This window comes from Coregonus clupeaformis, chromosome 12, assembly GCF_020615455.1.
Source record: "Coregonus clupeaformis isolate EN_2021a chromosome 12, ASM2061545v1, whole genome shotgun sequence".
Taxonomy (NCBI): domain Eukaryota; kingdom Metazoa; phylum Chordata; class Actinopteri; order Salmoniformes; family Salmonidae; genus Coregonus; species Coregonus clupeaformis.
The window spans coordinates 55,473,573-55,490,386 of NC_059203.1; the positions used below are offsets into that span (position 1 = coordinate 55,473,573).

Below are 16,814 nucleotides of genomic sequence, written 5' to 3' on the forward strand. Positions count from 1 at the left end.
CACCTTAGCGGCTGCTGCCCTATATACATAGAATCACTGGCCACTTTAATAATGGAACACTAGTCACTTTAATAATGTTTACATACTGCTTTACTCATTTCATATGTATATACTCTATTCTATTCTACTGTATTTTAGTCAATGCCACTCCGACATTGCTCGTCCTAATATTTATATATTTCTTAATTCCATTCTTTCAGATGTGTGTATTGTTGTGAATTGTTAAATACTACTGCACTGTTGGAGCTAGGAACAGAAGCATTTAGCTACACCCGCAATAACATCTGCTAAATATGTGTATGTGACCAATAACATTTGATTTGATTTAGACGTCATTGGTGCTTATGCCTAGAATGTCTCCCATGTCAAATCCTTTTGTCAGAAAATACAAAATCTTAACACCAGTTAAAAGTCTAGATTTGACTTCAAAGAAATAGCAGACGGGAGACAAAACTGAAGGAACACAATTGAGGTCAAAGTGGAAAATAAAAGGCACAGTCTCAGCTTCGTCATGGGAACTTGAAGTTCCCAAAATGGGGTTTCAAACTTTACAGAGGGGGGCAAAAGCTAAGTAATCCCTGCCTGAGAAGGGTCTGTAGAGGGTGTGTAACACAGAGGTACTCACCAGACATGGAGCTGTGCCACCAGGAACCAGGAGTTGAGCGTGTCGGGGAGGGAGCATTCTATGGACGGAGAGATCAGAGGGGCGTCAGACTAACTGGCCTGTAAAGTGTCACATACACTACCGGTAAAACGTTTTAGAACACCTACTCATTCAAGGGTTTTTCTTAATTTTTACTATTTTCTACATTGTAGAATAATATGCCAAGAGTGTGCAAAGCTGTCATCAAGGCAAAGGGTGCATATTTGAAGAATCTTAAATAAAAAATACATATCGATTTGTTTAACACTTCTTTGGTTACTACATGATTCCATATGTGTTATTTCATAGTTTTGAAGTCTTCATTATTATTCTACAAATGTAGAAAATAGTAAAAATAAAGAAAAACCCTTGAATGAGTAGGTGTTCAAAAACCTTTGACCGCTAGTGTAAATCTTTCAGGATGCCGATGAAAGGGTCCCTTTAGGCACTTGGGCAGTCTTGTTGATGTGAAGTTACTCTGGGAGTTTGGGTCGATAGCCCCAAGCAGCCCTTCTCTCCATCCATGGGACTGGTAAGGTCTACACGGCCATTGTTCTCAAAGCTATGGAAATGACTAGCACAACATCTTATAGTCATCGATTACTTGCCTGTCAATTACTTATTAAATACTCAATTAATGATCAACAAAGACCTGTCTGTAGTGTATGCATTGGCATCTGGCTGGAAGAATAGGCTACCTCACTCAGGTGATGAACTCTATAGAAGGAATGAACTACATAGAAGGAATCTATACAGGCAAATACTTACTTTCAAAAAATTCATCATAGTTGATTCTCTCAACACAGCATGTGTACATGCGCAAGGCAGCAATCTTGATTTTCTGCAAAAACAGAGTAGCAATAAGTTGATAAGACAACAATGTAGGCTAAGTTGTACTCGTCACAGTTGAGACTTTACGTGTCAGACTTGAAACGGTTCCTGACAGAAGAGGCAGGTGTCCTGCGAGCTAACCTAAAGAGTATCCCACAGAGTAACACTTTACACTTTCCTTTTAACCTTTCCAAAATGTAAACCATAGTTCACACATAACAAAAGCAGAGGGCTTTGGCCGAGGGTGGGTGGTGACATAAGAAGAGTGGAATGTGAATCACTGGTAAATCTCTCTCCGTCCGGGCATTCTGTGTAAGCTTGGCGCTGGCATGGGAGGCCCTCTTTGAGCGCAGCCTCAGCTGCTGTGTGCACGAGTTAACGTTCATTCAGAAACTCTGCTGCTACCCACTCTCACAGCACATCAGTGCAGCACTAGCTATTGTTTGGAGTTGGTATGCCTTTGCATTCCCTAAGGTTTTTGACACCAAACTAATTTAAACCTTAAGACACGGTTCAGAGGAAGGCTTTTCAAGCTGATCTAAATGATGCTACCTTCTGTTGTTCTAAGGCCCTGTAGCGGTGGTGACAAAGCCAATGTGCAAATTGAGCAGTAGTGCAGACTAAGGAGAGGTAAATGACAGCTCTGATTTAAAGGGGCAATCTGCAGTTGCTAAATCCATTTTCTGACTTATAAATGAAATTATATGTACCCATTGATTCTTGAGGAATATAACTTATTAATGCCTCATGAGCTTAGTTCAACTGTCGTACTCCTTTAGAACCCAAAATATAAGCTTGTTTTACTCCAATGTTTGTAAACAAAGTCAATGTAAATAACCACATAAACAGAACCGTTATTTCAAAAGCATGAGTACCGGTTAATAATGTTATTTTACGTTCCAGGCATTTTTTTCTAGTCCCCCAACAAAACGCAACGAAGAGTCTATGCAAAGTTATAACTCTGTCAATCAGAAACTTATTTCAGTGTCTACCTGCAAGCTGAAAATCTTTGCCAGTGTGTATGCGTGTTTAGGCTACCTGCCCCTCCACCCACCAAAGCATAGGATACCGCATGTTAAATGTGCAACCAGAGGAAAAAAAAAAAACTCTAGACCACCTTTACGCCACACACAGAGACGCATACAAAGCTCTCCCTCGCCCTCCATTAGGCAAATCTGACCATAACTCTATCCTCCTGATTCCTGCTTATAAGCAAAAACTAAAGCAGGAAGCACCAGTGACTCGGTTAATAAAGTGGTCAGATGACGCAGATGCTAAGCTACAGGACTGTTTTGCTAGCACAGACAGGAACATGTTCCGGGATTCTTCAGATAGCATTGAGGAGTACACCACATCAGTCACTGGCTTCATCAATAAGTGCATCGATGACGTCCCCCCCACAGTGACCGTACGTACATACCCCAACCAGAAGCCATGGATTACAGGCAACATGCGCACTGAGCTAAAGGGTAGAGCTACCGCTTTCAAGGAGCGGGACTCTAACCCGGAAGCTTATAAGAAATCCTGCTATGCCCTCCGACGAACCATCAAACAGGCAAAGAGTCAATACAGGACTAAAATTGAATCGTACTACACCGGCTCTGACGCTCGTCGGATGTGGCAGGGCTTAAACTATTACAGACTACAAAGGGAAGTACAGCCGCGAACTGCCCAGTGACACAAGCCTACCAGACGAGCTAAATGACTTCTATGCTCGCTTCGAGGCAAGCAACACTGAAGCATGCATGAGAGCATCAGCTGTTCCGGATGACTATGTGATCACGCTCTCCGTAGCCGATGTGAGTAAGACTTTTAAGCAGGTCAACATTCACAAGGCTGCAGGGCCAGACGGATTACCAGGATGTGTACTCTGAGCATGTGCTGACCAACTGGCAAGTGTCTTCACTGACATTTTCAACATGTCCCTGACTGTAGTCTGTAATACCAACATGTTTCAAGCAGACCACCATAGTCCCCGTGCCCAAGGTCACTAAGATAACCTGCCTAAATGACTACCGACCCGTAGCACTCATGTCTGTAGCCATGAAGTGCTTTGAAAGGCTGGTCATGGCTCACATCAACACCATTATCCCAGAAACCCTAGACCCACTCCAATTTGCATACCGCCCCAACAGATCCACAGATGATGCAATCTCTATTGCACTCCACACTGCCCTTTCCCATCTGGACAAGAGGAACACCTACGTGAGAATGCTATTCATTGACTACAGCACAGCGTTCAACACCATAGTGCCCTCAAAGCTCATCACTAAGCTAAGGACCCTGGGACTAAACACCTCCCTCTGCAACTGGATCCTGGACTTCCTGACGGGCCGCCCCCAGGTGGTAAGGGTAGGTAACAACACATCTGCCACGCTGATCCTCAACACGGGGGCCCCTCAGGGGTGCGTGCTCTGTCCCCTCCTGTACTCCCTGTTCACCCATGACTGCATGGCCAGGCACGACTCCAACACCATCATTAAGTTTGCCGACGACACAACAGTGGTAGGCCTGATCACCGACAACGATGAGACAGCCTATAGGGAGGAGGTCAGAGACCTGGCCATGTGGTGCCAGGATAACAACCTCTCCCTCAACGTGATCAAGACAAAGGAGATGATTGTGGACTACAGGGGAAAAAAAAGAGGACTGAGCACGCCCCCATTCTCATCGACGGGGCTGTAGTGGAGCAGGTTGAGAGCTTCAAGTTCCTTGGTGTCCACATCACCAACGAACTATCATGGTCCAAACACACCAAGACAGTCGTGAAGAGGGCACGACAAAACCTATTCCCTATCAGGAGACTGAAAAGATTTGGCATGGGTCCTCAGATCCTCAAAAAGTTATGCAGCTGCACCATCGAGAGCATCCTGACTGGTATGGCAACTGCTTGGCCTCCGACCGCAAGGCACTACAGAGGGTAGTGCGTACGGCCCAGTACATCACTGGGGTCAAGCTTCCTGCCATCCAGGACCTCTATACCAGGCGGTGTCAGAGGAAGGCCCTAAATATTGTCAAAGACTCAAGCCACCCTAGTCATAGACTGTTCTCTCTGCTATCTCACGGCAAGTGGTACCGGAGCGCCAAGTCTAGGTCCAAAAGGCTTCTCAACAGCTTCTACCCCCAAGCCATAAGACTCCTGAACAGCTAATCATGGCTACCCAGACTATTTGCACTGCCCCCCCCCACCCCCCTCTTTTACGCTGCTGCTACTCTGTTTACTATTTATGCATAGTCACTTTAACTCTACCCACATGTACATATGACCTCAATTATCTCGACTAGCCGGTGCCCCCGCACATTGACTCTGTACCGGTACCCCCCTGTATATAGCCTCCCTATTGCTATTTTATTTTACTGCTGCTCTTTAGCTACTTGCTTATATTTTTCTTTAAAAAACTGCATTGTTGGTTAAGGGCTTGTAAGTAAGCATTTCACTGTAATGTCCACATGTTGTATTCGGCGCATGTGGCAAATAAAATTTGATTTGATTTGTACTGATGTTACAACCATCATTTCAGAAGATAGGGAGAGAGATTTTTTATTAGCTAGAGAGGAATGCTAGTTAACCATACTATACGCCTAGTTATCACGTTTCACTTTGGATTTATTAACTACAAAAAAGGTAAGAAGTGTTTTTAATTCTGGTGCCGCTATGAACAGACAAGCTTGTCAGACAGCTAGCTCAAAGGACAGTCAAAGACCCTCCATAGAAGCCGCTCCTCCTAGGTATAATTCTGTGGACCTAATTCTGATAATGCATGTCATCATAAGATGCCCAGCGCTTAAAAGCCTCCTTCTCCTCAAACCTCTCTCCCCACTCGCAAAATTGTAGTCGCATTTTGCGCCAAAAGCTACACTTGTAGCCAGGGGTTCCAACCCCTGGTTAAAAATATAATTTTGATATCATGGAAAGTCAATTTTTGTATCCATAGTTATGTCTATGAATTTGAGAGTGGTTACATTTCTCCAGCCCCATCCCTCAGCGTTTTACCCCGAACAGGGGCAGGGAGCACACTTTGTAATTGTTTCAACTGTTGATTGCCACTTTAAACACCATCCTCCGATCCTCCCTACGCACTTGTAGAAATCTGAGTGGTATTGGATAAGTGTAATATGGCAAAACTTCACCAGAGGGCAAGGTGGGGCTATACCTGGTCACACATGTTTTTCTGCCCTTGTAACATAGCCAGAAAAACATCTCTGGGTCCTATTTAAAGTCTAGGGCCCAGCCCAGAGTTTTACCAACATTAGGAACCAGACCTAGGTTTATTTGAAACCTTTCACATACTTTGAGTGTTTGCTTTAGTTCCAGATGAGCAGGGTTTGCAGTTTATCAGTTCCATTGCAACAGGGAAGCTCAATCAAACACAGCTTAAGTATTTATAATGATTTCAAATAGTATTTGAACCCAGGTCTGGCCCTTATCCATGAGGGGGTGGTTTTAGCATGCATTGTCACCCCTAACCCATGGAGGTACTTGGCTTGTCCACAGGGAAGATTATTGGTTGACACCACAGGGTTAATGCTCCCCTGCTGGGGTTCATAAGCCTCATGTCCCCCTGTAACCAGGATGGACATTCTTAAAGTGCCAGTCCTGTCTTTAGAGATGGGAATGTGTGCATTCAATGTGACTCAGGCATTTGTTAAACGTCACTGTTTTTAAATCAGAACTAAATTAACGCTAGGCCTAAATAACAACACTTGCAAAAACTCCCCTTTCGGCACTTTCTTTTGGCTGCATCTCGTGTGTAGATGTCGGTTGAAGCGCTGTCCTTCACGACTGAACCTCAATACATTATTGAACATGACATCCTACATATAGATTAAAGTGTGAGCTGATGAATCAGAGGTTACTTGTGAGAGACCTACAGTAATGCTGTATGAAGAACTGTAGTGGGTGGACGTTTGAGTGGTTTGGTGACGCTAGAGGCACTTACCCATTTGTTGTATTTGAGAGGTCCTGTAAAGCCCATGGCCTCGATGAGCTTGGTGAAGGCCCCCACCTCCTCTTCCGTGGCCGCCTGTGGGGTTTCTTTCACATTAAAGAGCTGGAAATAGAGAGACAAGAGGGCACATTGCACCAAAAATATACATAATTAAACTTCTATAGCGCTTTTCATAGAATCTCAAAGCCCTTCAAGAGCAAAAAACTAACAAGTAATATACAGTATCGTGACAGGTCAACCAATAGATGCCAAGTCTTTGAATGCTGCATCCTCTGAAGATGGAGAGGGTCAACTCATGACTTGAGTGGAGGGAGCTGGTCAAAGGATGGGCAATGATGGTGATGGAGTCTGCTGATGATCTTTTAGAGGGCAAGTCTGGGGACCAACCTGAGTCTTATAGCCACTGGACTTCTCCTCTTCCACTCTGTGCAGCACCCACTTGGATGATGCCTCAGAAGCTCTGGGCGCCAAAAAGCTCACCACACAAAGAATAGTAGCACTCTGCCTCAGCACTGCTGTATTCCTCTACGCTTCAAGCCACTCCTGAAATTGTGTTTTCGCAGTATCAGGAACTGGCAGCCAGGTGAAACAAAAAAGCTGGTAATGTGTCCAGATGCATTTTTCAAACAAAAACATTAGCCAGCTAGCCAAGCCAAAACAGATTTAACCTGACAGTCAGTCTTCAAATCCATGGCTCAAAACCACCAAAACTAATTGTAATAAAAACCTTTTTTGGGGGGTTAAAACACAAAAAATATTTACAGAGCTCTCTGCCTAGGCTTCCACACACACACACACCATTCAAGTTACGAATGCTAGGAAAATAGTAGCGTGATGTTTTGGCAATATTAGTCCCATTAATAGGCATTATTTTGCACCAAGGAATGCAATAATCTATTTAGTTAGACTGAATATTCTGACTGATATCACAGCTAAGCAAGCCATGGCATGGCGCCATGATGTTGCTGCATTATTCAAGTCTACACCATGGCACAATGATTGCAGGAGTTTTACTATGCCCATTGGTAGTACATATTAATGGCGCCATTAGGACCCTTCGTCAAATCAAGCTGAGCCAAATCTAGCCACACAAGATTCACACATTTCTAGCCTAGTTAGCCTACTACAGACACCGACTAGTGATGCGCGGGTCGGCGGTTTTCAAAACCACAACTGTCCGCAATTTCAAAGAATTGATCCGGCACCTGCTCATCTTTATGTGATACAGTAAGTGACCTGCAACCGACCTGTAACCTGTAAATTCAAAACGCATGCGATTAAACATTTCTCAGAAACGCATTTAAAATGTCAAACATGCAACAATAATGGCTTGTTATTTTAGCATGTAGGCTAAGCATTAACAGCTAGCCAGTGCTAGGCTACTTTTTCCCCACCTGCTAATATTGCTCTCTTTTGATGTGCATTCCGATCCAGCACTGGTTTACAAATGGCACTAAGTGTCACACTTCATATTATACTTCTGTTTGGGAATCAAAGCAGCCACAGAAAAGCAAGCTCTAGGCAAAGCTATGTTATGTTATTTGGAAGGCTTGGTGTGCAACGGAGGAAGACAACTTAAGCAACTAGGCTCCTACTTCACTTAACAAAGAAATGGTTCCGAAATGTCAGGTCGTAGAGGTGCTGCTGTCCGTGGTGCTGAATCCGTTACTATTGCGGTTTGCTTGTTCGTTTACCGTCACAATTCTACCACTAATCCCTACAAGACATGTGTTAAGACAACCTGAGCAAGCAAAGGGGGAATTGAACCGGATAGATTAATTCTGTGAGCATACTAAAACATTTTGCAACATCGACAACGATTTGCAGGGATTTCATCCGCGATCAAATAAGTCACTCAAATGCGTTGTGAAGTACCTCACGCTCAACCTTTTGCAGGATAGCCTATTGTAAGAGCAATGGAAGATTATTAATTGCAGAATATGGATAATAATTTCACAAGAGGAATGTATTCTTTTTTTGCTCAAGATTTGACCTGCCTGACCCGAACTTAAATATAATATTTTCTGACCTTAACCCGCCAGATCTATAGGTGAATCTATTCTAAGATATGTAGCTGCATTGTGTGGTCTGGAATCATGGCTGCCATACAATGCTGCCATGTTCTGACTTACCCCACTTGTGTATAGTGCCATCTAACAGCTGCCAAACTGTAAGCTGTAAGATAGTTATGTCCATAATGAGGCCATCTTATACAGTACAAGCCAAGGCATACTGCAGCAATTCAATGGGTAAAGTAAATACATTGGTAGATGTTGATTAAGAGCAAGGCAACTCAACATACAGTGACTTCAGAAAGCATTCACACTCCTTGACTTTTTCCACATTTTGTTGTGTTACAGCCTGAATTTTAAATTGATTAAATTGAGATTTTGTCATCACTGGCCTACCTCAATGTCAAAGTTGAATTATGTTTTTCGAAATTTTTGGTAATTATGTGTTATGGCAAGCATAAGTTGAGGAATAAAAATGTGCTTAACAAGTTACTTTTTAAGTAAAATCTGCAATGAACTTGTGCATTACGTTAGGAGATAAAGAACATTGTGTTCTTCATTTCACCTGTCACATTATTATGAAGCTTACAGTATTCCCCAGTCACGTGGTTTGTGTTAACAAGCACACAAGGACGAGAGACCGGAGCCTTGTGAGTCACTCACTGTTGTGCAGAATCTAATTACAGTATGGAATTCACAACTAAATGTTTTCCAGCTAGATATCTTATAACTATTAAGTTAACTGTCTAGAATGTGCTAAATGCTCTGCAGTTGTGCATTTGGTTTGCTAATTTAGTAGCTAGTTAGCTATCTAGCTAAGTGGTTTGCTTCTTCCAAAATCAAGCATTGGCTTGGTAACAGCAGAGAATCCCCTCCTGGATCAAGAGCCTTGCTGGCTAATATTTGTTTTGTGCATGCAGCAAACTGAGTAGCATTTTTGAGTTACTTGTATACTTTAGGTCAGAAACTGTACAAATTGTTCGCATTGCGCTCGTTAGCATTCTCTATGGGCTTGTACATGTACCTGTTAGCACTGCTAACCTTCGGATTACAGAGTATCAGTGGGGTTTGAAAACAGTGCCCCTTGTGTTCAGTACAGTTATTATGATCATTATGAAAAATGTATGCACTCACTAACTGTAAGTCGCTGCTCTGGATAAGAGCGTCTGCTAAATGACTAAAATGTAATTACCGAATATCCCGGTATGGCACAAGGTCGGTTTGAAGGTATGACAATCTGGATACTGCCCAAGCCTAGAAGGAAGCCTGTACAGAATATAAATATTCCAAAACATGCATCCTGTTTGCAACAAGGCACTAAAGTAGTACCGCAAAAAAATTGGCAAAGCAATTCACTTTTTGTCCTGAATACAAAGGTGTTATGTTTGGGGCAAATCCAATACAACACATTACTGAGCACCACTCCATATTTTCAAGCATAGTGGTGGCTGCATCATGTTATTGGTATGCTTGTAATCGTTAAGGACTGGGGAGGTTTTCAGGATTAAAAAAATAAAAAATGAATGGAGCTAAGCACAGGCAAAATTCTAGAGGAAAACCTGATTCAGTCTGCTTTCCAACAGACACTGGGAGATTAATTCACCTTTCAGCAGGACAATAACCTAAAACAAAAAGGCAAAATCTACACTGGAGTTGCTTACCAAGAAGACAGTGAATGTTCCCGAGTGGCCGAGTTACAGTTTTGACTTCTATTTATTTTAAATCTATTTGAAGATCTATGGCAAGACCTGAAAACGGTTGTCTAGTAATGATCAACAAGCAATTTGACAGATTTGAAGAATTGTGAAAATAATAATGGGCTAATGTTACACTATCCACGTGTGGAAAGCGCTTATAGACTTAACCAGAAAGACTCACAGCTGTAAACACTGCCAAAGGTGCTTCTACAAAGTATTGACTCAGGGGTGTGAAGACTTATGTAAATGAGATATCTTCCTGTATTTCATTTTCAATAAATTTGCAAACATTTCTAAAAACATGGTTTTCACTTTGTCATTATGGGGTATTGTGTGTAAGAAAATATATTTAATCAATTTCGAATTCAGGCTAACAACAAAATGTGGAATAAGTCAAGGGGTATGAATACTTTCTGAAGGCACTGTATCTAGGATGCTAACTAACGATCAATAGATTAAACACGTTTCATACAGTATGATCTAACAAGCTTGCATAAATGCAAACTAATCCAGTTTGGGCTGTGGCTAGCCCTTGATCATGACTCAATTCCATTACATTACACATAAGTCATAAGAGCAGCGACGCTCGGCCTGTACATTAACACGCATCGCTTGCGGTACGGTTTTGGAGGCATAAGAACCTGATCTTTCAAAACAGCGAGAAATAATTTTCTAAAAACAAAAAGGTTAAATTGATACACCTTAATTTGTGTTTTTTAACCTTTATTTTATTTTACTTTTTTTTTTTATGCGCTCTGTATAACACAAAATAAATATACACATTATATACACACACACACACACACACACACGTGTCATGGTAAGCACAAATAAATAAAATCACAAAATCACCAAGAAAAAGTTACCTTCCTCCACAAATAAGTCCCTAATCAATATTTTAAATTGCCCGAATGGCACCAGAACATCAAGATTACATTTATTTTGTTTCAGCAATACGGTGCATTAAAACTAAAAGCAGATTTACCTAGCTCGGTGGAGACCCTAGGAACCTCAAGAGTTAACCAATCCTGTGACCGGGTTAGGCAACTCAGGTGTCTATACTTCAACAGCAAAGTTAGATAAGATTGAAGTTTATGAAGTAGGGCCTTGTAAACAAAAAGGGAGTAATGTAGAGATCTATGGGTCTTTAGCGAAGTCCAGCCAACCTTTTGATACAGGATGCAGTGATGAGTATCAAAACTGTCACCTGTAACAAAATGAAGTGCACTATGGTAGATGGCATCCAAAAGGTTTAAGAGTAGTTTTTTTTTTTTTTTTTACGTCAAATCTATATAAATCCAAATGCCTAAGTATTTATATACTGGAACACGTTCGATTGGAGAACCATCTAATGAGTGAACATGTAGTTAATCTGAAACATTCTTACAAGAGTTTAAAGACAACATGTATTTCGTTTTGCCCGTATTAAGCACAAGTTTTACATCAGCAGAGGATTCCTGCATAGCAATAAAATCTGACCTTAGTTTTTCACACAGCCAGATCAACAGTCAGGGCAATAGAATACATAATAGTATAATCCGCATATACAGTGAGGAGAACAAGTATTTTATACACTGCCGATTTTGCAGGTTTTCCTACTTACAAAGCACGTAGAGGTCTGTAACTTTTATCATAGGTACACTTCAACTGTGAGAGACGGAATCTAAAACAAAAATCCAGAAAATCACATTGTATGATTTTTAAGTAATTAATTTGCATTTTATTGCATGACATAAGTATTTGATCACCTACCAACCAGTAAGAATTCCGGCTCTCAGACCTGTTAGTTTTTCTTTAAGAAGCCCTCCTGTTCTCCACTCATTACCTGTATTAACTGCACCTGTTTGAACTCGTTACCTGTATAAAAGACACCTGTCCACACACTCAATCAAACAGACTCCAACCTCTCCACAATGGCCAAGACCAGAGAGCTGTGTAAGGACATCAGGGATAAAATTGTAGACCTGCACAAGGCTAGGATGGGCTACAGGACAATAGGCAAGCAGCTTGGTGAGAAGGCAACAACTGTTGGCGCAATTATTAGAAAATGGAAGAAGTTCAAGATAACGGTCAATCACCCTCGGTCTGGGGCTCCATGCAAGATCTCACCTCGTGGGGCATCAATGATCATGAGGAAGGTGAGGGATCAGCCCAGAACTACACGGCAGGACCTGGTCAATGACCTGAAGAGAGCTGGGACCACAGTCTCAAAGAAAACCATTAGTAACACACTACGCCGTCATGGATTAATATCCTGCAGCGCACGCAAGGTCCCCCTGCTCAAGCCAGCGCATGTCCAGGCCCGTCTGAAGTTTGCCAATGACCATCTGGATGATCCAGAGGAGGAATGGGAGAAGGTCATGTGGTCTGATGAGACAAAAATAGAGCTTTTTGGTCTAAACTCCACTCGCCATGTTTGGAGGAAGAAGAAGGATGAGTACAACCCCAAGAACACCATCCCAACCGTGAAGCATGGAGGTGGAAACATCATTCTTGGGGGATGCTTTTCTGCAAAGGGGACAGGACGACTGCACCGTATTGAGGGGAGGATGGATGGGGCCATGTATCGCGAGATCTTGGCCAACAACCTCCTTCCCTCAGTAAGAGCATTGAAGATGGGTCGTGGCTGGGTCTTCCAGCATGACAACAACCCGAAACACACAGCCAGGGCAACTAAGGAGTGGCTCCGTAAGAAGCATCTCAAGGTCCTGGAGTGGCCTAGCCAGTCTCCAGACCTGAACCCAATAGACAATCTTTGGAGGGAGCTGAAAGTCCGTATGGAGGAGTCTGTATGGAGGAGTGGGCCAAAATCCCTGCTGCAGTGTGTGCAAACCTGGTCAAGACCTACAGGAATTGTATGATCTCTGTAATTGCAAACAAAGGTTTCTGTACCAAATATTAAGTTCTGCTTTTCTGATGTATCAAATACTTATGTCATGCAATAAAATGCAAATTAATTACTTAAAAATCATACAATGTGATTTTCTGGATTTGTTTTAGATTCCGTCTCTCACAGTTGAAGTGTACCTATGATAAAAATTACAGACCTCTACATGCTTTGTAAGTAGGAAAACCTGCAAAATCGGCAGTGTATCAAATACTTGTTCTCCCCACTGTAGATTAAGTATTTCATTTTTCTTTTACAGATTGACCTATGGTGCTTACATAAATAGTGAAGACAACAGGTCCCAAAATCGACCTGAGGTAAACATTTCTGTACTTCAAGAAATTCAGACTTAACCCCATCAATCACGATGGCCTGAGTTCTGTCACTAAGATAAACCATGAACAGGCGTCAAAGCTCAGGCAACTGTGTTAAAACCAGGGGTTGGAAACAAAATTATTTTTGAATAGTTTCATTCTGAAACAGAAGTACTATTTATTTTGTTCCGTTTCACTGTACCAACAAGCAAAATAATGTTATGAACCGGTTTGATCCCCCCAAAAAGTACCGATTTATATTGTTCTTTGCTGTTCCTTTTTTAACCTGTGAAATCAACAGTTTTTTTACATTTAGCTCATTAAATTACTTCACCAATTAGTGTGGATAGCGCAGGCAAGCCAGTTGCATTACATGTGAAAACACTATGCTGGAAACACTCGGTTTGTTATTTTTTATTTAAAAAAATAAACTGCTATTCATTAAATACGAATACCGAACTTGTTTTTGCGTGGATTCCGCGATGCGGTTAGCTTTTAACAGCTAGGACCGCTATTTCTTGTCCCGGAATCCCGCTTAACAGACAGGTTGAAGACTGCTTGACAAAGATGCTAAGCTGCTAGCCATCAAACTAACGAAGTTGGTACCAGATGAGTTTTGCAAAAGAGCCCGGAGCGGATACAAACAACTAATAGTTTAGCCGTCCTGGAGCCTGATCTTCCTGCAACTTCGTCACTGGGGGTGTCTGCGGCCCCAGTGCCTACTACAACTTCGAAGTCGGCAACCTTCCGTCCCTGCTCTGGATCGAGCGGGGCTTCTTCATCTGTCGGAGGCCTGCACCAGGCAGCAGGAGCAACAGGCTCAAGTTATCCTGCCTCTCACCCGTCCATAGGGTTCTCAGAATCCTGTGAAGCGTGGGAGTGGGCGGATTTCCTCGTCCTTCTCGCCAGCCGTGATTTTGGGCAGCTCCATGGTAAGAAATGTGACCGTTCCTGGTGCAAAAAATTATGTCCTATCCCAGAGCTCGAGTAAATTAAATTACTAAGCTGCTCCCGAATGTACTACGTCAGGACATGGAAATCGATTCTATCGTAGTCCCTGTGGGTTTTAATGACATTATTAAGGGATGCTCTGAACAGTTGAAACTGGATTTTAAAGAGCTGATTGACTCTTGACTCTAGACACTAACAAAAGACCCATCATATCTGGCCTTGTGCCCTCTGAATTTGTGGCATTGAACGCTTTAGCAGTATTCTCTCTTCACAACTGGCTATGTGATTATCGCAGCTCAACTTTTGTTGACAATTTCGATACCTTTTGGAAACAAAACACACTTTATAAGGAGGATGGGATCCACCCAAATCATTTGGGATCCTGGATCCTATCACATCATTATAAGGCTGAGTTGAGACAATGACTTATCAATGACCCAAGCCCAGTTTAGCTAATCCCTACCATTGTGACGCAAAGTTAATCCATTCTTCTCTAGCTAATCAAAAAATCTCTCTCCTATCTTCTGAATCACGCTTGTAATGTCAGTACAGTAGCCTATGCTTTGGCGGGGGGAGGGGCAGGTAGCCTAAACACATACACACACTGGCAAAGATTTTCAGCTTGCAGCCAGACACTGGAATACGTTGAGTGACGGCTTTGCATAGGCGCTTTATTGCGTTTTTTTGTGGGACTAGAAAAAATGGCTGGACCGTAAAAGAACGTCATTAACCGGATCCGATGCTTCAAAAAATAACGTATCTGTTCCAGAACAGTATGGATCAATTCTCATTTTCCAGTTTTTGGGTCTGTTCCATGAACCAGTTCCAACCCCTGGTTAAATCAGGTTAAAATAGTGTACAGTAAGTGTGTATTTTGCATTTGTGAAATAATTTTTATTGCGATATGAAAGTAGAGGGATTTCTGTCTCTAGAACAATACCGCAATTGAGAATCGATTGTCGTTTAGATGGAGTATTTGGCCGTTTTGCCCTTTAAACAGAACATGTAAGGTCCTTGGAGTAAGGAGTAACATTAGGCTCCTTTAGTGCAATATTGGGCTAACTTAGGCTTTGGCTAGACTGAAAGCATGATCAGTAAATGCACATTTGCTGTTGTTCCAGCCTTGATGTGAGTCATGGTGGGAAGCACATACCTGTGAAGTGATGTGAAGTGTCCGGCATTGTGTCTGGGACAGAGAGGTTGCGGTTGCGCCTAACAACCGGCACGCAATTAAAGCTCTTGCAAGACAGGCCTCTTGCTCTAATGCCTAAAAGAATGACAGAATAAATGTGGCATTCAGGTAAATCCAATAAAGGCACTGTCAGCTGCAGTTAGACCTATTTACCGACATATTTGGGAGTGGATATGCCATGCAATTAGACAATTAGTAGTAGTACTAGTAAAGTCCAATTATATACATTTTATAAAGAAAAAAATCTGTGCATGTGTCCATAGTAGGCAAAATGTTCTCATAAAGCTTTAAAGTTTTGCTGAACTATCTTAGCTACCTGGTTGCCCTTCTGACTCCAACACATTGGATTCTCGAGAGCTAAGCTACCTGTATACCAAGAAAATATTGTATTGCTGTCATATTGGTATAGTTGTGATCTTAGAACCCTTACTTGGCCTCTGGTTTAGTGAAGTGTGTAACAGAGTTACTGTGGACTGAAGACAATCCGAATTCGAAACTGCAGCAAAAAGCTGAAGCAGCCTACATGAAAGTAACTAATCACATTTTTTTGTCTCGATGTTTTACACAGAAAGGCAAGGTGATATTGGAGTACAATTTCGGAGGAATATTGAAATAAGTTAGTGACAGTCTGGTCACGTCCAAGTTCACCTGGGTTGGAAGTAATGTTAGCTAACGTTAGCTTATGTTTTTGGAACATTCAAGACAATAGAATAAGGCAACTATCCATTATTCATGTTCCAATCCGACAGGGCGCGCAATTTGGTTGGCGCTGGAGTTAATTTATTTGGCAGCCAATACAGTAAATGTTGCGACCTGACAGTTAGCTAAAGCTATTAGCTAGCTATCAATAGCCTTCATGTGAGCAAGCCTTAAATTACCTTTCCGAAGGTGACTCTGGATTTTGACGTATTTATTATGTTCCTCACAGCGGACTGCAATGGTCGCCGATACATGACTCCGCCAAAAGTTACAATATTTAGTCTACGTATTGCAACCAAGAAACGGGAATCAGATTATTTTTTCAATTAAATCTTCACGTTTTGTAACACTGTCCTTTCTTCTTCTTTGGGATTTGGTTGGCGGATCGCATCCAACTTTTAGTTGCATACACTGCCACCTACTGTACTGGTGTGTGAGGCCATTTACGGTCTACATGGGTAACTGCAACTTCGGGCACTTCGGCGTTGCAAGCTTTCAGAAATTAAAACTTAACGAAACACAATTTTACCAGTATTATAATTGTCTTTGATTTGTCTAGAAACAATATCTGATAATGGCTGCGATCGTACTATTCAGGAATGTATATATTTGTGTCAATTTTCTCAGACAGCCATAGAC

At 42.0% G+C, this 16,814-nt stretch overlaps 1 protein-coding gene across 2 annotated transcripts in view; it reads right to left on the reverse strand.

Annotated features, from left to right (window-relative positions):
- The window catches only part of LOC123492061 (ubiquinol-cytochrome-c reductase complex assembly factor 1-like), a 30,922-nt gene extending 14,364 nt beyond the window's left edge, over nt 1-16,558 (reverse strand). Inside the window, exons 1-5 of one of the 2 annotated variants that reach the window (XM_045223971.1) lie at nt 16,355-16,558; nt 15,438-15,551; nt 6,415-6,525; nt 1,412-1,484; nt 626-683 (exon numbers count right to left, since the gene is read on the reverse strand). In XM_045223971.1, the coding sequence (XP_045079906.1) occupies nt 626-683; nt 1,412-1,484; nt 6,415-6,525; nt 15,438-15,551; nt 16,355-16,429 (431 nt within the window). In that variant the 5' untranslated portion in view covers nt 16,430-16,558. The remainder of the gene's footprint in view (nt 1-625; nt 684-1,411; nt 1,485-6,414; nt 6,526-15,437; nt 15,552-16,354) is intronic. The other variant, XM_045223972.1, reaches the window with a different exon arrangement.
- Nucleotides 16,559-16,814: the final 256 nt, after the last annotated feature.